This window comes from Hyla sarda, chromosome 2, assembly GCF_029499605.1.
Source record: "Hyla sarda isolate aHylSar1 chromosome 2, aHylSar1.hap1, whole genome shotgun sequence".
NCBI lineage: Eukaryota > Metazoa > Chordata > Amphibia > Anura > Hylidae > Hyla > Hyla sarda.
In genome coordinates, this window is record NC_079190.1 from 155,493,355 (window position 1) to 155,518,102 (window position 24,748).

At 42.2% G+C, this 24,748-nt stretch overlaps 1 protein-coding gene across 2 annotated transcripts in view; it reads right to left on the reverse strand.

Annotated features, from left to right (window-relative positions):
- DCT (dopachrome tautomerase) overlaps positions 1-24,748 on the reverse strand; it is a 56,979-nt gene that overhangs the window by 11,676 nt on the left and 20,555 nt on the right. Inside the window, exon 1 of one of the 2 annotated variants that reach the window (XM_056560483.1) lies at positions 10,379-10,873. The exons of the other annotated variant lie outside the window; for it this stretch is intronic. Coding sequence (XP_056416458.1) covers positions 10,379-10,673 — 295 coding nt within the window. The 5' untranslated portion in view covers positions 10,674-10,873. Of the gene's footprint in view, positions 1-10,378; positions 10,874-24,748 lie in introns of those variants that run through there. 2 annotated transcript variants of the gene reach the window in all.

Genomic DNA, 24,748 nt, shown 5'->3' on the forward strand with positions numbered 1-24,748 from the left:
ATAGATAGATAGATAGATAGATAGATAGATAGATAGATAGATAGATAGATAGATAGATAGATAGATAGATAGATAGATAGATAGATAGATAGATAGATAGATAGATAGATAGATAGATAGATAGATAGATAGATAGATAGATAGATAGATAGATAGATAGATAGATAGATAGATAGATAGATAGATAGATAGATAGATAGATAGATAGATAGATAGATAGATAGATAGATAGATAGATAGATAGATAGATAGATAGATAGATAGATAGATAGATAGATAGATAGATAGATAGATAGATAGATAGATAGATAGATAGATAGATAGATAGATAGATAGATAGATAGATAGATAGATAGATAGATAGATAGATAGATAGATAGATAGATAGATAGATAGATAGATAGATAGATAGATAGATAGATAGATAGATAGATAGATAGATAGATAGATAGATAGATAGATAGATAGATAGATAGATAGATAGATAGATAGATAGATAGATAGATAGATAGATAGATAGATAGATAGATAGATAGATAGATAGATAGATAGATAGATAGATAGATAGATAGATAGATAGATAGATAGATAGATAGATAGATAGATAGATAGATAGATAGATAGATAGATAGATAGATAGATAGATAGATAGATAGATAGATAGATAGATAGATAGATAGATAGATAGATAGATAGATAGATAGATAGATAGATAGATAGATAGATAGATAGATAGATAGATAGATAGATAGATAGATAGATAGATAGATAGATAGATAGATAGATAGATAGATAGATAGATAGATAGATAGATAGATAGATAGATAGATAGATAGATAGATAGATAGATAGATAGATAGATAGATAGATAGATAGATAGATAGATAGATAGATAGATAGATAGATAGATAGATAGATAGATAGATAGATAGATAGATAGATAGATAGATAGATAGATAGATAGATAGATAGATAGATAGATAGATAGATAGATAGATAGATAGATAGATAGATAGATAGATAGATAGATAGATAGATAGATAGATAGATAGATAGATAGATAGATAGATAGATAGATAGATAGATAGATAGATAGATAGATAGATAGATAGATAGATAGATAGATAGATAGATAGATAGATAGATAGATAGATAGATAGATAGATAGATAGATAGATAGATAGATAGATAGATAGATAGATAGATAGATAGATAGATAGATAGATAGATAGATAGATAGATAGATAGATAGATAGATAGATAGATAGATAGATAGATAGATAGATAGATAGATAGATAGATAGATAGATAGATAGATAGATAGATAGATAGATAGATAGATAGATAGATAAAAAAAAAAAGTTTCTTGATAACCCCTTTAAGCATCCATAAACCTGTAGCAAGCTCATTGGTTGCCCTTCCTTGGGCCACTTGAGATAGGAGCTAACCACTGCAGACCAAGAACCACCCCACATGATCTGTCGTTTTGGAGATGCTCTGACCCAGTTGTCTAGTCATCACCTTGCCCTGAGTTTCAGATCCTTACAAATTGCCCAATTTTCCAGCTTCCAGCACATTAACTTCAAAGAATGACTGTTCACTGCCTAATATATGTCCCATCTTGACAGAGGCCATTGTCATGAGGTTCATTTGACCTGTCAGAAGTTTTAGTGGTTTTGTGTGATCAGTGTGAATTAAATCACCAAGTAGTTCCAAAACGCTTCATTGTAGAGAGTCCAATGTTTTGTTAAATGCAGTAATGACTGTTTAATGTCAATACAAGACGTTGCTGGCTCCAGTAAGGAGGAGAAGTCCAGGGAATATTTCATTAATGTGGCATCTGTTGAGAACAGTTTGTGGAAACACATTGTGCCATCCATCTAACATACATTTCCGCTTAGGCTGAAAGGAAAAGCAAGTGGCTGGTTGGTAAATACATCTCACAGCATCTAGAGTTAAAGATTTTATTAACATAGAATTATCGAAATCTACACTGCTGAAGGCAAATTTACGAGCTGACCTAGGATAAATCCTAAAGATGAACCCTGTACATTAATACTGATCTTTGTAATGTAAAGCCAGTTTTACATGAGCATATTACTGGTGAAAAATTTTCACTAGACGGCAAGAAAATAGGAGCAATAGCTACTGAAAAATAATCACTTTATTGAAACATCATTAAAATACAGGGAAATGGGAAACTCTAAAAACATGCAATAAAGCAGTGTAGCTAACCACCACTAGTTTCCAAACTTTTTAATAGTAACCATAGGGGAGATATCTATCTATCTAAGACCAATATAGAACACAGATATCACTGAAGTAAAGTGCACTGAGAGTCGAGGACAATAGTCCTATTCCTAACCTAGTGGTTAAAGGCTACCTAACTGTGCAAACAAGCATGTAGTTCTAAATACAGTAAACTCACCCATGTGGTGTGCTGACACTGCCCGACGTATGTTTCATCTAACTTTACTTTATCAAGGGACATCAACATATTATAACCAACTGCAAGTCGACTGACCTTAGAGCAGTTTTTTTTGTATGTATATTTGTCAGTGTTTTCCGTTTTAATGAATTCATCAACTGACTTAAAAAAAAAAATTGCAAATGTGTGCATAGAAACCACCAAAAAGTGGCACACAACCAAAAAGCTGAGCCGGTGTGTGCAGAGTGAAATTTGAGTAACTGTACCAGCACAACACATCAATTTCCCTGCAGCTATTAAAAAAAAAAAAAATAAATAAATAAATAAAATAAATTATAATTAGCCCTCACACATTCCCATACACTGAGAAATAAAAAGTTATAGGGGTCAGAAGGACATTTTTAACCTCTTCAGGACATAGGGCGTATGGATACGCCCTGCATCCCGAGTCCTTAAGGACCGAGGGCGTATCCATACGCCCGTGGGAATTCCGGCCCCCCACCGCTAGCCGGTTGGGGACCGGAGCCGGATGCCTGCTGAAATCGTTCAGCAGGCATCCCGGCATATCGCCCAGGGGGGTCATTATGCCCCCCCATGTCGGCGATCGCCGCAGATCGCTGGACAATTCAGTCCAGCGATCTGCGGCGATTCCGGGTCAATCGGGTCTCCAGTGACCCGATGACCCGGAATTACTGGCTGTTCGGGGCCGTCTCTGACGGCCCCGAACAGCCAGAGCCTGCAGGGGTGAGGTGGCACTGGTGCTACCTCACGATCGCCCTGATTCGTCGGCCGGATTACCGGCCGACCAATCAGGGCGCCTGCTGCGGGTGTCACTCCCGCACCCGCTCCGCCCCTCTTCCGGAGGACGTGAGCGGGTGCGGGACGTGCACCCCGGGTGCTGGGGACCCCGATCCCCGGCGCCCCTGTTGGGATCGGGGCCCCGGGAGCAGCTGCGGCGGCGGGACTGACCTGCAGCGTCTGGATCGTTGGAGGTCAGTGACAGCCTCCTGCTGTTGCTTAACAACAGCTCCCAGCATGCAAAAAGGGCATGCTGGGAGCTGTAGTTATGCAACAGCAGGAGGCAGACCACCACAACTCCCAGCATTCCCTTATGGGCATGCTGGGACTTATGGTTTTGCAACAGCTGGAGGCACATTCTTTCTATGGAAAAGTGTACCTTCAGCTGTTGTATAACTACAACTCCCAGCTTGCACAAACAGCTAAAGTGCATGCTGGGAGTTGTGGTGCATCTGCTGGTTCCATAACTACAACTCCCAGCATCCCCGTTGGCTGTCGGTGACTGCTGAGAGTTGTAGTTTTGCAACAGCTGGAGGCACACTGGTTGTGAAACACTGAGTTAGGTCACAAACTCAGTGATACATAACCAGTGTGCCTACAGTTGTTGCAAAACTGCAACTCTCAGCAGTCACCAACAGCCAACGGGCATGCTGGGAGTTGTAGTTACGCAACAGCTGGATGTCCCCCCCAATGTAAACGTACAGGGTACACTCACATGGGCGGAGGATTACAGTAAGTATCTGGCTTTAAATTTGAGCTGCCGCAAACTTTCTGCTGCAGCTCAAATTGCCAGCGAGAAACTACTGTGAACCCCCGCCTGTGCGACTGTACCCTAAAAACACTACACTACACTAACAAAAAATAAAATGTAAAAAACACTACATATACACATACCCCTATACAACCCCCCTCCCCTCCCCAATAAAAATGAAAAACGTCTGGTACGCCACTGTTTCCAGAACGGAGCCTCCAGCTGTTGCAAAACAACTCCCAGTATTGTCGGACAGCCGTTGACTGTCCAGGCATGCTGGGAGTTTTGCAACAGCTGGAGGCACCCTGTTTGGGAATCACTGACGTAGAATACCCCTATGTAATCCCTAATTTAGGCCTCAAATGCGCATGGCGCTCTCAATTTGGAGCCCTGTCGTATTTCAAGGCAACAGTTTAGGGTCACATATGGGGTATCGCCGTACTCGGGAGAAATTGTTACAAATTTTGGGGGGTATTTTCTGCTTTTACCCTTTTAAAAAATGTAAAATTTTTGGGAAAACAAGCATTTTAGGTAAAAAAATGTATTTTTTTTTTACATATGCAAAAGTCGTGAAACACCTGTGGGGTATAAAGGTTCACTTAACCCCTTGTTACGTTCCCCGAGGGGTCTAGTTTCCAAAATGGTATGCCATGTGGGTTTTTTTTTTGCTGTCCTGGCACCATAGGGGCTTCCTAAATGCGGCATGCCCCCAGAGAAAAATTTGCGTTCAAAAAGCCAAATGTGACTCCTTCTCTTCCGAGACCTGTAGTGCGCCAGCAGAGCACTTTACACCCCCATAGAGGGTGTTTTCTGAATCGGGAGAAATTGGGCTTCAAATTTTTAGGGGTATTTTCTGCTATTACCCTTTTTAAAAATAAAAAAATTTTGGGAAAACAAGCATTTTAGGTAAAATTATTATTTTTTTTTTTTTACATTTGCAAAAGTCGGGAAACACCTGTGGGGTATTAAGGTTCACTTTATCCCATGTTACATTCCCCGAGGGGGTCTAGTTTACAAAATGGTATGCCATGTGGGGTTTTTTTTGCTGTTCTGGCACCATAAGGGCTTCCTAAAGGTAACATGCCCCCCAAAAACCATTTCAGAAAAACGTACTCTCCAAAATCCCGTTGTCGCTCCTTCACTTCTGAGCCCTCTACTGCGCCCGCCGAACACTTTACATAGACATATGAGGTATGTCCTTACTCGAGAGAAACTACAAATACAAGTAAAAATTTTGTCCTTTTACCCCTTGTAAAAATTCAAAAATTGGGTCTACAAGAACATGTGAGTGTAAAAAATGAAGATTGTGAATTTTCTCCTTCACTTTGCTGCTATTCGTGTGAAACACCTAAAGGGTTAAAACGCTGACTGAATGTCATTTTGAATACTTTGGGGGGTGTAGTTTTTATAATGGGGTATTTCTAATATGAAGACCCTTCAAATCCACTTCAAACCTGAACTGGTCCCTGAAAAATACTGAGTTTGAAAATTTTGTGAAAAATCGGAAAATTGCTGCTGACCGTTGAAGCCCTCTGATGTCTTCCAAAAGTAAAAACACGTCAATTTTATGATGCAAACATAAAGTAGACATATTGTATATGTGAACCAAAAAAAAAATGTATTCGTAATATCCATTTTCATTACATGCAGAGAGCTTCAAAGTTAGAAAAATGCAAAATTTTCAAATTTTTCATCAAATTTACGGATTTTTCACCAAGAAAGGATGCAAGTATCGACAAAAATTTACCACTATGTTAAAGTAGAATATGTCACGAAAAAACAATCTCGGAATCAGAATGATAACTAAAAGCATCCCAGAGTTATTAATGTTTAAAGTGACAGTGGTCAGATGTGCAAAAAACGCTCCGGTCCTTAAGGCCAAAATGGGCTCCGTCCTGAAGGGGTTAAACACGCTAATTTTCTTGCAAACCGTTATAATTTTTTTGAACAGAAGTAAAACAAAATCAAACATATAAGTTGGGATCATTTTAATCGTTTTGGCGCATGCATGGTTTATTTTTATTGTATTTTTTTTTCTCCTGGGACTTTCTAATAGCAAGTCATGATTTAAGGATTTCTCCTGCATAATAAAACAAAAAAAACAAAAAAAAAAAAACTTTACACTTTAATAGTTCCCATATTTATAGCAATCAGTTGATTGTTAATAGTGTTCAGTGCTATGCACAGGGCATAGCACTGATCAATGATATCAGTGATCTTCTGCTCTGGTCTGCTTGATCTAAGACCAAGCAGAAGAAGCCGGCGGAGGCAGTTGAGGGGACCTCCATCTGCCATGTTAGCTGATCTGATAATGTGAGGAAGGGCAGTTATTAGATATATACACCCTGCATGAGGGGGGTGGGGGAGGGGGAAAGAGGTTGGTTATACAGGTTCTTCTATTAAAAAAAAAAAAAAAAAAAAAAAAAAGAAGGACCAATTCCAGACCTTGGGGGACCTGTGGAAGCAGTGGACTGAGTCTGGAGTAGAAAGATCCAGAGCCACCGTGCACAGGCATGTGCAAGAAATGGGCTACATGTGCCGCATTCCCCAGGTCAAGCCACTTTTGAACCAGAAACAGCGGCAGAAGCGCCTGACCTGGGCTACAGAGAAGCAGCACTGGACTGTTGCTCAGTGGTCCAAAGTACTTTTTTCGGATGAAAGAAAATTTTGCATGTCATTTGGAAATCAAGGTGCCAGAGTCTGGAGGAAGACTGGGGAGAAGGAAATGCCAAAATGCCTGAAGTCCAGTGTCGAGTACCCACAGTCAGTGATGGTCTGGGGTGCCATGTCAGCTGCTGGTGTTGGTCCACTGTGTTTTATCAAGGGCAGGGTCAATGCAGCTAGCTATCAGGAGATTTTGGAGCACTTCATCTCCATAAAGCTTTTCAGCAGATGGAAGCATGAAGATTTCATTTTTCAGCACGACCTGGCACCTGCTCACAGTGCCAAGACCACTGGTAAATGGTTTACCGACCATGGTATTACTGTGCTCAATTGGCCTGCCAACTCTCCTGACCTGAACCCCATAGAGAATCTGTGGGATATTGTGAAGAGAAAGTTGAGAGACGCAACACTCTGGATAAGCTTAAGGCCGCTATCGAAGCATCCTGGGCCTCCATAACACCTCAGCAGTGCCACACGCTGATTGCCTCCATGCCACGCCGCATTGAAGCAGTCATTTCTGCAAAAGGATTCCCGACCAAGTATTAAGTGCATAACTGAACATAATTATTTGAAGGTTGACTTTGTATTAAAAACACTTCTTTTATTGGTCGGATGAAATATGCTAATTTTTTTATATAGGCATTTTGGGTTTTCATGAGCTGTATGCCAAAATCATCAGTATTAAAACAATAAAAGACCTGAAATATTTCAGTTGGTGTGCAACGAATCTAAAATATATGAAAGTTTAATTTTTATTATTACATTATGGAAAATAATGAACTTCAGCATAATATGCTAATTTTTTGAGAAGAACCTGTATATACAGTAATTGTATCAATCACTCCCAATATGCCCAATTGTAGTTTTGCAACAGCTGGAGGCATCCTGGTTGGGAAACACTGATGTGTGTACATACATTATATATGTGGTGAAATTGTGATGGGGCACATGGAATTAACCCTTTGTGTTCATGACCCATTGTTATCCTCAATACCACCCAAAGGTATACCGCTGGATCCTGGGCTAAGCACGGGGGCAATAATGACTCCAATGCCAAGTTATGGAACAATAGCTTTACTGAGTTAGACAAATGGAATAGTCTATACAGCTTAGCCAGGCCCAAGGAGGTGACCAGAGACCTTAGGGCTTGCAGTGGACTGGGACAATTTTGATGCAGGACACACTGACTGAAGACAGGTTGACTTTGACTTTACTGAGACTGACTATACCCAGTTTGTAGCTTACCAGGCTATGACTGGGACCTGGGGGTTGTTGACTTGTGGCTGCATGGTTGACTTTAAGCCTCTACTGGACTCCAGACACTCTTAGGACTTGACTGCACTGGACCTCAGCGAAGACTTAGACTGGAACTCAAGAGAGAGAACTAGCTCCTCCCAGGGCTTATATAGGGGAGACTAGGATAGGTTCCATAGGTCTCCCTTAGGTCACATGGTCACTGATACCTCACTGGGTTACAATCACATGACACTGGTTAATCACATGTCAACTGTTCTTAAAGGTATAACACATTTTAGGCATAATACAGTAGATAACCTACAAATGAATGAATACACAATGGAACAGGTGCAGGGGGGGGCACAAGGGACACTGTAGGGAGGCTTACTGACAGGGCAGCAAGGGTACAACTCCTGTAATGGGCCAACACAGAGACAGACACAGAGACAGACACAGAGACAGACACAGAGACAGACACAGAGACAGACACAGAGACAGACACAGAGACAGACACAGAGACAGACACGGCTTTGAAGCTTATGTAGCTGAGCTGGATTTGTCATGCAATAAATCTTGCAAAAGTTAATGGTCCTGCAAACACCCTGTATATAGATTCCTCTCAGCATCAACAACAGCAAATAACACTAGCTGACCAAAACCAGTGAGAGGAAGGGGCTTTAAAAAAAAAATATAATAATTAAAAAAAGGGAACTTTTAATACACGAAAAAGTTGTATAAAAAAACTTGGTGATGAGAAATAAATGTCAGACTGTGACAGGGTAACACCTCTCGCCAATATCAAAACCAAGGAAACAATATGACCATGTATTTTATCTTAACAGTACATCTGTATATTCCTGTTCAATTCACACTATATCCAAAATACATAATGTGTGTCATACACAGACCAGCTACGTCACTTCCTGTCACTAGATAAATGTGACGTCATCAGGGGATTATAGTGATAGAGAAAAGACCCTTAGCAGTGACAAGTATGTCCCTGCAGCCCAGTGAGGATTATCTGGGGTACACTGTCACATTAAGTTAGGATATTCATGTGTGTAAAACAATACAGGTATTGATATGGATCCACAACAAGAACCGCCATCCGTGCACACCTGCAGTGGCAGATCGGTCAGTAAGCTAACGCCAGACCCGAGCACGCGGGTCTGATGTTGGCACCCCGACCACTTTGCCACTGCAGGTGCACACGGATGGTGGTTTATGTTTTTCGATCATCGTAACCTGAGGAAGGGGTTATGTACCCTGACCAGCACTTCTCCATATAAATACCTGAATTGTTTTACAAGCGTTGATATCCTACCCTAATGTGACAGTGTACACCAATATATTTGCAGATAATCCTAACTGGGCTGCAGGGACATATTTGTCACTGCTTAGGGTCTGTTCTCTATCACTATAATCCCCTGATGATGTCACACTTACCTAGTGACAACACGTTGCGATAAGTGACATAGCTTGTCTGTATGAGATACATGTACATTTTGGATATCTAGAATCTAGATTCTCAGGCAAGAGAAAAGGAAATTTCCATCAGGCACTGCTACAGCCTATAAATGCACTTTTATCAGTCCTTGTATGTATTCGACTTGATAGGCCAGGTGTGATACCGTGCTGCTATAGTGGGCTCAGTGTGAGGTGCGGCTTCAATAGAACACCTGAACAAGTAATTCAATGCAAGACTCAAGGTTGAGAAAGGAATCGCACTCACCACGTTTGAAGTCCCGATCAAGTAGGAGGTTTTATTCCATAAGTGCTGGTGCAGACATAACAGGATAATGTTTATCCATGTAGTGGGGAGTGAGAGCAGCCACTCTCAGACGCAGGGGCAAACCACAGGTGGCAACTAGTTTCGCGTCAGCCGACGCGTCGGCTGACGCGAAACTAGTTGCCACCTGTGGTGTGCCCCTGCGTCTGCTCTCACTCCCTGCTACATGGATAAACATCATCCTGTAATGTCTGCACCAGCACTTATGGAATAGAACATCCTACTTGATCGAGACTTCAAACGTGGCGAGTGCGATTCCTTTCTCAACCTTGAGTCTTGCAAGTGAAATCTGGTGCTGATCACATTTCTTACTTCATTACTCCATGTTGGACAATGCCCCTCCGACTTTTTGTGGGAAGTTATAACCTGTGCAAATTTTTAATGCTGTTCAGAGTTAGTTTCTAAGCCAAGTCAGGGCTGGTGTAGATTTGCGCCTCAGTTAGCGAAGTTTTGCCAAAAGATGCAATAAACTGAAAAGTTGCACATTATAAAATTCCTGACCGCTGCATGATATAAACTGAAATCACGACTTGGTTTGTTCTTGAAAAACCTTTTAAATGAAAAGTCGCAAAACTCTGGCGCAATAAAAAAATCACTGAGCCAAAGAACAGAAAAAAAATTTTTGGGAGGTAAAATGATTTATAAATCCCCCCTGTTGTCCCTGAGTCTATAAGTTACACAATACACTATAGAAGAATGAATGGGCACTTACCTGTACACCGGCATGTGGCATTGTAAAATTTCAGAGGCCAACGCTCACGATCATCCACGTTTCGTAGGGTGTATGGTCCACTCCACGGCCGCTCATCTACAACCACTGGCACGCAGCTGCCCCGACCCTGCAGTGTGCCACACACATTGCCCGGATCAGAGTCCAGAGGTGGACAGCAACGCTTACTGACCAGTGCCTCCACTGTGGTGCAAACCCTGGGGAACTGTGCCCAAGCCAGCTGTATACCAAACAATGTGAGCAGCAGAGCCCATAGAGAGGAACTGGAACAAGCCATGGGGAAGAGGTAGTGGAGGCAGGAAATCTCAGCTACACCTATACTGAGCAGAGCTCAGGAGTGATCTGCTGGGAGGACGTGTTTTAACACTTCACAGACTAATAGCCAAGCTATTTTCTGCATGTGTAAGACAACTAATAGCTCTATTACTTGTGATCGGACAGGCCAGCCACTGACAGCTCATTCACAACTTTCCTCCTGTGTCAACACCAGTCACCACTACCTCTAATCCCTCCAGGATCCTTCACATGATCCGTACTGCCAGCTTTTATACTGGGGCAGACAAGACTTTCCCAGGCCATTCACTACAAAGCTTCAGCTGTTCCAGATCCTATTATATTTATGGGGAGGGGGATTATTGCTACAAGCAGCATTCATGTGAATGGCATATGACACATCTATAAGCTAAGAATGTTCATGTGTGTGCCGCAGCATGTGCTTTAGCTAGGATGAACATGCCCTTTTCAGGTACAAATTTCTACAGTAGAGTACTTAAATTGTAATATAGGGCTATGTTCACACTGCTTTTTTTTATTTTTTATGTGAAGTCAATAGATAATGGATTCTGCTTTTTCAAATATATCAGAATATGTTTTTAGCATTAATTAACATATGTATTTTTTTCTTTTCAAGGGTATAAAGCATATACAGTATGTAAAATGTAAACATAAGTACAGCGTGAACCCGGGGGGGGGGGGGGGGGATGGGGCAGGAAAGAGTGAGATAAAATGGCATGAATATTTTCAGGGGAAGAAGAAAAGACACAACATAACTGTAGGCCAATGAGGGTAGGGTCATTGGGAGACCAGATAAAAGTGGCTTATTGGGGGGGAGCAGACACAATCATAAGAGGAATAGTGGAGGGGCAGAGTAGGAGGCGGGGGTCTGGGGTTCCTGATAGATAGTCCAAAAGGCGCAGGATTCATAGCAAAGAGTATATAAAACTGGGTGCCAGTCATCAGAACCACGATGTAGAGTTTACCAGTAGTATCATAATGAAAAGACAGCAGCAGTCCAGTGTATAATCCAACGATCTATATTTTATTATAATGCGGAAATCTTGCAGTTTCCAATACTAAGCTGACACTTTCTCTTCTCTTCACATCATTTCCCAGTAATGCCTTTCTTCTCAGAGTACAGTGAAAGGTGACACTAGTAGAGAGATAACACTGGATCCACTGCCATTAAAAACAGAGCTCAGCATCCCCCCTCCATGTAGAATGACCTCTGAAAGGTCTCCAATGTATCTGAATGGCACAGGTCCTGTCTTTTGCTGTCTATGTACATGGATCCTGCAGTAAGGCTAGGATTCCACATTCCACTTGTTTTTTTTTCCAGTGTTTTTATTCACTGAAAACACGCCAGGAAAAATGCCAGTGCAATTTCCTGCATCTGGAGTTTTTTCTGGCATTTTTGCAATTGGGTTGAAATTGTATTTTTGGCCCCTATGGCGTTTTTTTTTTAATTTTTTTTTTTAGGTAGTACTACTATTCCCAGCATGGAACAGACTGTTCCATGATGGGAGTATTAGTACCTATACTAATAGACATATCTCCCCAGGTGTCAATCCTGACACCCGATACGATCATCTATAATATAGCAGAGATGGAGCGGCTCTATACAGCGCTCCCATCTCTGCACTATACTCTGGGCTGGCCATTGAATTGAATAGAAATTCACATAATTCATTCATATTTTCCGCCCAGAGTGGTGATTGGCCGGATGGTTGCAGCCAATCACAGCTCTCAGAGGGAAATATGAATGAGTGATGTTCTATTCACATCACTGGCCGGAGCGCCGCTCCACATCTCTGCAATAGAAAGTCGCTCCACATCTCTGCAATAGATAAGACGATCGCAGCAGGTGTCAAGAGTGACACTTGCTGTGATCTGTCCTTAACTGCAGATACTACTAATCCCATCATGGAGCACACTCTGCTTCATGTTGGGAGCTTTAGTACCTGCAGTTAAGGAAAGATCACAGCGGATGACACTAATGACACCCGCTGTGATCCTCCTGTACAATGTATAGATGCGGCCGGCCGCTCTTCTATGGTCCCCTGCACTGACGTATATATGCACCTATTCATATTTCCCACAGAGTGTTGTGAGTGGCTGGAACCATTTGGCCAATCACAGCTCTCTGCGGGAAATATGAATAGATGTATATATACGGCAGTGCAGGGGACCATAGAAGAGCGTCAGGCCACATCTATACATTACACAGAAGGTTTGCAATGGACCAGGGGCAATCTGTCAATTAGCACAGGTACTACTACTCCCATCAGGGAACAGTGTGTTCCATGCTGGGAGTAGTAGTACCACCTAAAAAATAAAGAAAAAAAGTGAAAAACACACACAATACATTTTTATTATTATCGGCTATATTTTTTAGTGCCCTGCCCGCACACATAAATTGATCCCTGTTTAAAAATTAATAAAAATTTTGTTATAAAAAAGATAAATTTCGTTAAATACAATTTTTTCCATCACTACTGTATCTATTTTATTTTCTTTTTTTAATGGTACCCTACGAAATTTTATTTAAAAAAGTATCTCCATAACTTTTTTGGATCGCTAAAGCCCAAAAAAGAATAAAAACTGCCTGAAAAAAATGCCAAAGTTAAAACCCACATGGTGTATTTCTTGGCATTTTTTCTACTCCCATAGACTTCTATGGGAGAAAAACACCACGATTTCAGGGAAAAAGACGCCATAGGCTTAACATGCTGTGATTTTGCAAAACCGCAAAGGAGCTGAAAAACGCCAAAAAAGAGTGAAAAAACGCCAAAAGGAGAAAAAAAATGCCTAACTGAGAAACGGCAAGTGGAAAAAGAATTTTGGGATTTCTCATTGATTTACAGCTAACATCTGGCTGCAGCGTTTTTTTTTTGGCCGAAAAAAATCCATGTGGCAGAATTGGCATTTTCTTGGCGTTCCCCCCCCCCCCCCCAAAAAAGGAATTCCAGCCTTAAATGGGCACTGTCAGCTACAAAAACTTTTGATATGTTGTAAAGCATGCAAAACCAATAGGTTTTGTAATTACTTTCATTAGAAAATTTTCAGTATTACATGCTGAAAAAGCCAGTCAAACAACTGCCCCCCCTGCCTGCTTGGACACATACTAGTCCTGCTGTGTCCATGCATCATCACCTATGTCATGGACACACTTCCTTGATTGACAGCTGCGAGCGCAGGGCTCACAGCTGGAGGAAAAATCCTCCCACTGTCAGCTTGTGTCCTGCTACTGTCAGTGAGGACAAGCTGGGAGTTGTAGTTTTGCTAATGCTAGGGGAGATGTGAGCAGACAGCATACTGAGGGAGGGGACGGAGACCCGCACAGTGAGACCACGCCCCCTCTCTTTGAGAGGAATTCAGAGTAGTTAGCTAAATTAAAAGTGTTATGAAAAAATAAATAAAGGTGCTAGACACATAAATTAGATGTACATGGTCAGGATTAGGTACTGAGTGATATACCATATTTATCGGGGTATACCACGCACCGGCCTATAACACGCACCCTCACTTTACCAAGGATATTTGGGTAAAAAAAGTTTTTTACCCAAATATCCATGGTAAAATGAGGGTGAGTGTGTGCGCGTGTATACCCCGATACACCCCCAGAAAAGGCAGGGGGAGAGAGGCCGTCGCTGCCCGCTTCTCTCCCCCTGCCTTCCCTGGGGTCTAGAGCCCTGCTGCCGGCCCTTCTCTCCCCCTGGCTATCGGCGCCGCTGCCCGTTCTGTCCCCCTGACTATCGGTGCCGGCACCCCATTGCCGGCGCCAATAGCCAGGGGGAGAGAAGCGGCGCCGACAGCCAGGGGGAGAGAAGGGGCAGTGACACCCATTGCCGGCGCCGCTGCCCCGTTGCCTCCCCCCATCCCCGGTGGCATAATTACCTGTTGCCGGGGTCGGGTCCGCGCTGCTTCAGGCTTCCGGCGTGCGTCCCCTGCGTCGTTGCTATGCGCTGCACGGCGCGGCGCATGACGCCGCTGCCCCTTCTCTCCCCCTGGCTGTCGGCGCCGCTTCTCTCCCCCTGGCTATCAGCGCCGGCAATGGGGCGCCGGCACCGATAGTCAGGGGGACAGAACGGCAGTGGCGCCGATAGCCAGGGGGAGAGAAGGGCCGGCAGCAGGGCTCTAGACCCCAGGAAAGGCAGGGGGAGAGAAGCGGGCAGCGACGGCCTCTCCCCCCTGCCTTTCCTGGGGGTGTATCGGCGTATAACACGCACATAGACTTTAGGCTAAAAATTTTAGCCTAAAAAGTGCGTGTCATACGCCGATAAATACGGTATTTAAAAAAAAAATTTGTTGGATGACGGGTACGAATATGTAATCATGGCACTATAATTTCCTATTCCCCGCCTAGAGCTATGATTGGCTGGTTGGCCCCGGCCAATCACGGCTTTAGCATCAAACAAAACAAAGTTTATGGAAAACCACAGGTAGCATCAAACAGTGCAAAAAGTCTGGTGCGCAGCCCAGAGGCATAAGAAAGTATAGGAATATAAACAGTATAAAATAAAATTGGCATACATATGGGAATGTATAATATGGATCAAGACGGGGAGTTCAGGGGGGGGCACATGAAGTAGGGATGAGGTACATAACTAATCAATATAGAGAAAGGGGGTATCGGACATTGGGGCAATATGGAGAGGATATCCATGGGGTCCACACTTTCTCATACCATTCAACAACATCATCTCTCATAGTGTTAAGCTTCTCAGAAAGCATAATTGTGTTGACTCTGCTAATAACTCTCTCCAAAGACAAGGAGGGCTGTTTCCAACTAGCCGCAATGTGGATACGGGCGGCCAGTAAAATAAACTGCACCAGGCGAAATACCCTGTTTGGCATACCTAACAAGCAAAAAGTTGGTTGGTAGGGGCAATGGAATGAGGAGACCTTTCTTCTCAGCATTGCCAAGACAGACTCCCAGTATCTTTTAACAATGGGGCAGCCCTACCAAGTGTGGAACATGGTTCCCTGGAATTAGCAACCTCGGAAACATAAGGAAGAAGAGGAGGGAAACATTGCATGCAAACGAGAGGGTACATAGTAGGCTCTGTGAAGCACCTTGAAGGAAGTCTCCATTAATGACACTTACCAACTTCCTTTGCTAACAGTTTCCCAACATTCCTGCCATTTAAGTGGAGAGAGAGTGATATGAAAATTCCTATTGCTGCATGAATAGCAGTTTACAGTCTTTGGGAGGAGAATTAAGCATTGCATTGATGATAGAGCGCAAACCAGAGCGGAAGGAAGTATAGAGAGTGATAGACTCAAAGGAGGACCTGGAGACCTCTCTAGAGGGGGGAGACAGGAAAGAAAAAACCTGACAGAAGCGTAGGCTTTCAGAGATAGGGTGGAGAACCGCAATTTAAAGGCGTTAACTGTTAAAATATGCTTATTTATTAGTGAGGAAATCATTAAGGCACTATAAATTGTTGGAGTGCCACCAGAAGAAAGACAAAGGCTGAAGACAAGGAGGGAATGAACGGTAAAGGAAAAGAGGAGTGAGGGGTAAAGCACCAGATTGCAGAAAGTATTTGAATCAAACCAATCGCCCGAGTGAGAGTGAGTAGAGGGTAAGCAGGGACAAGGAGTCAAGCCACAGGCAGTGAGAGTGGGAGCTGGGGGAAGATGCAAATTGGCCCAGCATGAGCAGTTTTCTAAGTCCTCAAGTTTGAGCTCGAGGGCCTCCAGTTTATCGGCATAGGAGTCGATGTCATGGCGTCAGCTTCTGACGTGTCCGCGAGTTCATCTAGCTTGTTCTCATTGCCTGCCACCCTCTTTCCTAAGGCTTGAATTTGCTGGATGAAGTCACTCACCGCTTTGTGGAGCTCGTCCCTGAAGAGCTGCTTAATACTCTGGTACATCTCGGCTGGAGTGAGTTGCGAGGGAGTCACTGCATCTTCCTCATCAGAGGGCTGATTGGAGTGTGAGGGAGAAGCCGGCGCCATCTTGGGCGCTGGTGAGGAGCGAAAGAGCTCGGGGAAAGATGGAGATAAACTGCGGGTAAACTTCTGCTTGTTCTTCCGGGCTGAATTGGACATCTTGGGCCACCAACAGGTAATGTTACCATAGCTTTTGGAGTCCTGCGGTCGCTAAAAGGAGCTTAATAGAGTGTGGCCGGCACGGAGCTCACATCACCTGAATCCGGACACGTGAGCTGCACATGTGCCTTCGCCAATCACGGCTTTAGGTATGAAATATGAAATTACAGTGCCGTAGTTTAATATACCTGTGAGCCGGCCAGCCGGGGAGTGGGCAGCAATGCATTTTAACAACAGGGTGCCTCCAGTTGTTGCTAAACTACAACTCGTATCATGGGAGTTATAGTTTAGGAACAGCGAACCTCCAGCTGTTGCTAAACTACAACTCTCATGATGGGAGTTATAGTTTAGGAACAGGGTGCCTCCAGCTGTTGAAAACAACAACTTCCACAATGGGAGTTGTAGTGTAGGAACACAGGGCCTTCATCATCATTCCCAGACAGCCAAAGGCTGTCTGGAAATTATGAGAGTTATAATTTAGCAAGAGCTGGAGGCTACCTATTTGGAAACATGCTTTATGGGCGTTCTCCCCAGGGGACAGTGCCATAAATGTACTAAACTTTTTTTTCAAGTTTTTTTTTTTTTTTATCATTTCAGATAATATATATATATATATATATATATATATATATATATATATATTCATTAAATAGTTAATGAGGACTTGTGGGGGTGTTTTTTGGAATTTTTTTTATACATTTTTTTCTTAAATTTATTTTAAAGGCTTAGTAGTGAAAGCTGTCTAATAGGTCAAGGGCATGTCTCTAAAAGGTCCGGGGCATAGGCAAGGGGCTTGGCTAAGGATGAAACCACAAAAAGGAGGCCAAAAGGGGCGGGACACCTCAATTTTGCATAATGCTACAAAATGTTGCTCTGCTTGTAAAGGTTAGAGGTAGAGGGGTTAGAGGTAGGGGGGTTAGTCTTATTGACCGTCAGCTGATGCTGCTTTGTAGCACAGATGAATTAGGTGAAGCCACTCTACATTCTAAGCTATGGCACGGCTTAGCAGCAGGGGAGTAGTTTTTACCAGGGGCAGAATTTACATATTTAACAGGTTCCCTACTTGGTGTGACTGATGTCCACAGTGTATTATTTTAACTATAATAATCAAATATACCAAGGGGAAAGCACTAAAAATAGTTTTGCCATGTGGAACTACAGCTCCCAGTATGACCCAAGCAGTGATAAGGGCACCTCTTTCCAGCACAATGCTCACTTCTACAAACTTTCCATGTGTATTGCCCCAAACAGTAATAGTGCCCGCTTTGTGCCCACATATATAGTTTAGAGCCATTATATATATATATTTAGGCCCCCTCTGTGTCCTCATATATAGTAATAGGCCCCTCTCTGCATCCTCATATATATATATATATATATATATATATATATATATATATTAGTTAATACATTATTCCTCCACTAGGAAACAGCATATTATTAGCAAATATTAGTTAATAGTTATAGGCCCCTCTGTGCCCCCATATATAGTTGTAGGTGACCTGTGACCCCATATATAGTTGTAGACCCCCTGTGCCCTCAAATGTAGTTGTAGGCCCTCTGTGCACCCTAATATAGTTGTGGATAAAGGATACAAAAGTTCAAACAGGCACCACAAAATTATTTTACCTTCATCCTTAAATAGATACAACCTTGTAAATTTTATTATTAAATTTAAAAACACTACAATAGCATGTAATATTAAATAGTATATTTGGAAAAATGAACCTACGATCTATGAACCTACGCAATTTAGTTGCCCCCAGTAGATTTAGATCTAAACCCACTTTTATTGTTCTGTCAGGTGACTGTGGTATGCGCAGGTGTAACAAACCCTGTTGCCTGTGTTGTAGGATGGTGTGCACTGAAAGTTCTTTTACATCAACAGTTACTAAGTACACTTTTTTTTTATCAAAGGTCTTTTTAATTGTGAAAGTTCCTTTGTTATTTATTTATTATCTTGCAAGTGTTGTTTACAGTATGTCGGTCGTACTAGTCAGCCTATTCGTGCCCGCATGAACAAGCACCGTTCTAACATAAAGAACCGGTTCTTGTTACACAGTGTGTCTCGCCATTTTTTGTCAGTTCACAATAGAAGTGCGGACTGCTTGAGGGTCCAAATTTTAGAAATGGTTCCTGTGGATACACCCAATAGATACCAAAAACTTATAAATCGGGAATCATTCTGGATCTTCAAGCTCGGCACTTTATTTCCTAACGGACTGAATGAAACTATTGAGAATACTCGGTGATCTAATAATTGTATTTTTGGACTTCTGTAATTTTAGCATTTTTACAATATTTTTATAATATATATTTTTTAATATATGCTTTTATTATATTGTATGCACCTTATGGACCCTGTAAATACTTGGGGTTTACAATTAGCGCATGTTGGCACTTTAAGTTGAAGTACACCTTTTATGTTTTGCTGCTATGGTTGAATTATGGTTAACCAGACATAGTAAATGGTTAATTTTTTTTGTATGTTGTTACTCCCCCATTGGATGATTGTGTCTGACAATGAGGGGTTAATCTCGCTTGGTGTGCATAAATAGTGTTTCCTGTTCCCCTGTCCATATGCCTGATGAAGCGCTTATGCGCGAAACGCGTTGCATACTGCCCACTGGGAATAAATGTTTTGCTGTCCTGAGTTTTGCCTAGTCCTTCAGCTCCTGAGTTCCACCCTTCCTTGGAGGTGATTATAATACATAATAGGCTCGCTTCAATGCATACACACAATACCGGTAGTAGATAGTGAAGGTAGAGTACGAGCTGATCAGCTAACACCGGACCATCCTCCCAAAACCAACGCACGGCAGGTGTATGGCAGCACCGAATACAGGAACAAGGAAGAAATGCCAGCGAGGTATAGCGGATCCCAGGTTTATTAAATGTATAAAAACAGGAACGGTAAATACAGGGTTACGCGTTTCAGGCGTGTAACAGAACGCCCTTAGTCATACAAAGCAAGATAAAAAATGCCCAACTTATATAGGGGAAGTAATGTGGGGAAGGGAGGAGTTCCCAATCCCACAAGACCTTAACCCTTGCATAGATATAAGTGGGAAGAAAATTTACCAAGTATAAATAAAAACCTTTTTTATCATGATCAAAAGCACAAAGATGTAACAATTCCCCCATATAACATTATATAATATTGAGTGTGAATACAAAGATGAATATTCTATATAAAAAAGTACATCAAAGACTATATATAATATAGGTTATCCATACTAAAAAATATGTAAGTATGAGAAAAAATGAATATAAAAAATATAATGATATGGGGGGATGAACAAGAACAAGAACAAAACAGCCTGACGAGAAATAGTTAATATTTTAAAATAGACATAGAACCGTATAGCGCAAGGAAAAAACAGGAGACATATTAATAATGTAAAAGGATATCTTGTCTCTTGTTCAGACCTTTAGGCCAACGGGAATCTAAAGTCATGATCCAGAAAACCTCCCGTGACAGGAGTTTTTTTCTGTGATCACCTCCTCGTAAGGGAGCAGTGACACGCTCAATGCCCTGAACATGCAGGGTGGAAATTCCACCTGCATGTTTTTGGGCACAATGTGAGGAAACAGTAGAGATGTGGCGTGAATTAAAATGCACAACATCTGATAGATGCTTCCTGATTCTCACTTTGAGGGGTGTTGACGTGCAACCCACATACTGGGTTTTACATGTCCTACAAGAAATTAGATAAACGACAAAAGTCGTATTACAGTTAATGTACTGCTTAATCTTGTATTCAGACCCAGTGGCGTAGGAAGTGAACGTGTCACCAACTTTCATCCTGGTACAACAGGTGCAGACGGAGTGTCCGCATCCGTATGAACCAGGATGACGGAGCCAAGTAGCGGTGGCTTTGGGAGTACTCAAAAAAAGACTAGGGGACAATAATTGTCCCAAAGTGGGGGCACGCCCAGATATGCATCTATAGCCCCCTGTCATGGACGTAGCAAGTGCAGGATCAGAAAGAATAATAGGCATAAACTTATGTACGATCCCGCAAACGTCACGAAAATCATTACTATATTGGGTACAAAACATAACCGGTTTGCGGTGAGAATGGGAGGACAGCTGATTTTTACGTGCTAAGTTAGATACTCTAGGTTGGATGAGTTGAGATCTATTTTTAAGGGATACTATGTTAGAGGCCCGTTTTAGAGTCCAATCAGGATAACCTCTATTTTTCAACCTAGTCGTCATATCACTCATTTCCATGTCAAAGTCCTCAATACGGGTACAATTTCTACGGGCACGTATGGCCTCCCCTATGGGTAAATTTTTAATGACATGGAACGGGTGACACGACGATGCATGTAAGGTAGAATTAACAGAGGTATCCTTACGAAATGTCTTAGAAATTATTTTAGATTGTATAGGATCACCTATTAGGGTGAGATTCAAAAAAAGGCACCTCCCTATTGAACAGAGTAACAGTAAAAGATAGATTGTCTGCATTAGAATTTAGATAGGAGATAAATGATGATAAATGTTGTTCATCTTATCTCCAAATGAAAATGCAGTCGTCTATATAACGGCCACATCTCCCACTATGGCCGTTATATAGACGACTGCATTTTCATTTGGAGATCAAAATTCTAATGCAGACAATCTATCTTTTACTGTTACTCTGTTCAATAGGGAGGTGCCTTTTTTGGATCTCACCCTAATAGGTGATCCTATACAATCTAAAATCATTTCTAAGACATTTCATAAGGATACCTCTGTTAATTCTACCTTACATGCATCGTCGTGTCACCCGTTCCATGTCATTAAAAATTTATCCATAGGGGAGGCCATACGTGCCCGTAGAAATTGTACCCGTATTGAGGACTTTGACATGGAAATGAGTGATATGACGACTAGGTTGAAAAATAGAGGTTATCCTGATTGGACTCTAAAATGGGCCTCTAACATAGTATCCCTTAAAAATAGATCTCAACTCATCCAACCTAGAGTATCTAACTTAGCACGTAAAAATCAGCTGTCCTCCCATTCTCACCGCAAACCGGTTATGTTTTGTACCCAATATAGTAATGATTTTCGTGACGTTTGCGGGATCGTACATAAGTTTATGCCTATTATTCTTTCTGATCCTGCACTCGCCACGTCCATGACAGGGGGCTATAGATGCATATCTGGGCGTGCCCCCACTTTGGGACAATTATTGTCCCCTAGTCTTTTTTTGAGTACTCCCAAAGCCACCGCTACTTGGCTCCGTCATCCTGGTTCATACGGATGCGGACACTCCGTCTGCACCTGTTGTACCAGGATGAAAGTTGGTGACACGTTCACTTCCTACGCCACTGGGTCTGAATACAAGATTAAGCAGTACATTAACTGTAATACGACTTTTGTCGTTTATCTAATTTCTTGTAGGACATGTAAAACCCAGTATGTGGGTTGCACATCAACACCCCTCAAAGTGAGAATCAGGAAGCATCTATCAGATGTTGTGCATTTTAATTCACGCCACATCTCTACTGTTTCCTCACATTGTGCCCAAAAACATGCGGGTTGAATTTCCACCCTGCATGTTCAGGGCATTGAGCGTGTCACTGCGCCCTTACGAGGAGGTGATCACAGAAAAAAACTCCTGTCACGGGAGGTTTTCTGGATCATGACTTTAGATTCCCGTTGGCCTAAAGGTCTGAACAAGAGACAAGATATCCTTTTACATTATTAATATGTCTCCTGTTTTTTCCTTGCGCTAGACGGTTCTATGTCTATTTCAAAATATTAACTATTTCTCGTCAGGCTGTTTTGTTCTTGTTCATCCCCCCATATCATTATATTTTTTATATTCATACTTACATATTTTTTAGTATGGATAACCTATATTATATATAGTCTTTGATGTACTTTTTTATATAGAATATTCATCTTTGTATTCACACTCAATATTATATAATGTTATATGGGGGAATTGTTACATCTTTGTGCTTTTGATCATGATAAAAAAGGTTTTTATTTATACTTGGTAAATTTTCTTCCCACATATATCTATGCAAGGGTTAAGGTCTTGTGGGATTGGGAACTCCTCCCTTCCCAACATTACTTCCCCTTTATAAGTTGGGCATTTTTTATCTTGCTTTGTATGACTAAGGGCGTTCTGTTACACGCCTGAAACGCGTAACCCTGTATTTACCGTTCCTGTTTTTAAACATTTAATAAACCTGAAATCCGCTATACCTCGCTGTCATTTCTTCCTTGTTAGATAGTGAAGGTATCTCATTTCTTATTGGTGCCAGAGACTAAAATGCAACATACAGATCCTACATATAATAGGTGTAGTCGTCCATCCATCACTGTTCCATGTGTCCTTTCTGATGGGGCACTTGATTTTGGTCCCTGTGGAAGAGTGAGGGGGCCTTTTTGCGGGTGCAAGCTTCATGACATTTGGGCACTTGTCTTTACATTCGGGGCATTGGCCCTTAAAGGAGTTCTGTAGTGAAAAAGAACTTATCCACTATCCAAAGGATAGGGGATGTTATAGATTGCGGGGGGTCCCAGTGCTGGGACGCCCCCCCCCCCCCCCGATCTACTGAACGGGGCCCTGGCAGTTTGCTGGAAGGGGGTGTGCCGCCTCCCCATCGAGCGCCTGCCGACACGCCCCCTCTATGTATCCCATAGAGATACATGGAGGGGGTGCGTCGGCCACGGCTTCCTGCAGGGGTCGGAATGGCCATTATCCAGCAGATTGCCGGGGCCCCTATTCTATGAATAGGGGATAAGGTTGTATAACTACATCTCCCAGCATGCCCCTCAGCGATCAGTACATGCTGGGAGTTGTAGTTTTGCAACAGCTGGAGGTTTGCCCCCCATGTGAATGTACAGGGTACATTCACACGGGCGGGGGGGGGTTTACAATAAGTTTCTTGCTTCAAGTTTGAGCTGCGGCAAATTTTCTGCTGCAGCTCAAACTCCTAGCGGGAAACACACCGTAAACCCCGCCTGTGTGAATGTACCCTAAAAACACTACACTACACTAACACATAATAAAGGGTAAAACACTACATATACACCCCTTACACGGTCCCCACCAATAAAAATGAAAAACGTATCGTATGGCAGTGTTTCCAAAACAGAGCCTCCAGCTGTTGCAAAACAACAACTCACAGCATTTCTGGACAGCCACTGACAACAGCTGGAGGCACCCTGTTTGGGAATCACTGGCGTAGAATACCCCTATGTCCACCCCTGTGCAATCCTTAATTTAGTCCTCAAATGCGCATGGCACTCTCTCACTTCAGAGCCCCGTCGTATTTCAAGGGAACAGTTTAGGGCCACATATGGGTTATTTCTGTACTCTGGAACAATTGCGTTACAAATTTTGTGGGGCTTTTTCTCCTTTTACCCCTTATGAAAAGGAAAAGATGGGATCTACACCAGCCTGTTAGTGTAAAAAAAAAACACTAACATGCTGGTGTTGCCCCATACTTTTTATTTTCACAAGAGGTAAAAGGCAAGAAAGACCCCCAAAATTTGTTACGCAATTTGCGGAAATAACCCATATGTGGGCGTAAAATGCTCTGCGGACGCACAGCAAGGCTCAGGAGTGAGAGCGCACTATGTACATTAGAGGCCTAAATTGGTGATTTGCACAGGGGTGGCTGATTTTACAGTGTTTCTGACATAAACGCAAAAAAAGAAATACCCACGTGTGACCCCCATTTTGGAAACTACATCCATCACTGAACATAACAAGGGGTATAGGGAGCCTTAAGATCCCACAGGTGTTTGACAAATTTTCATTAGTTGGATGGGAAAATGAAAAAAAAAATATTTTACTAAAATGCTGGTGTTACCCTAAATTTTTCTTTTTCACAAGGGAAAATAGGAAAACAAAGCACCCCAAAATTTGTAACCCACATAGCCCATATGTGGATGTAAAGTGCACTGCGGGCAAACTACAATGCTCAGAAGAGAAGGAGCACCATTGAGCTTTTGGAGAAAAAATTTGTCCGGAATTGAAGGCGACGTGTGTTTACAAAGCCCCCA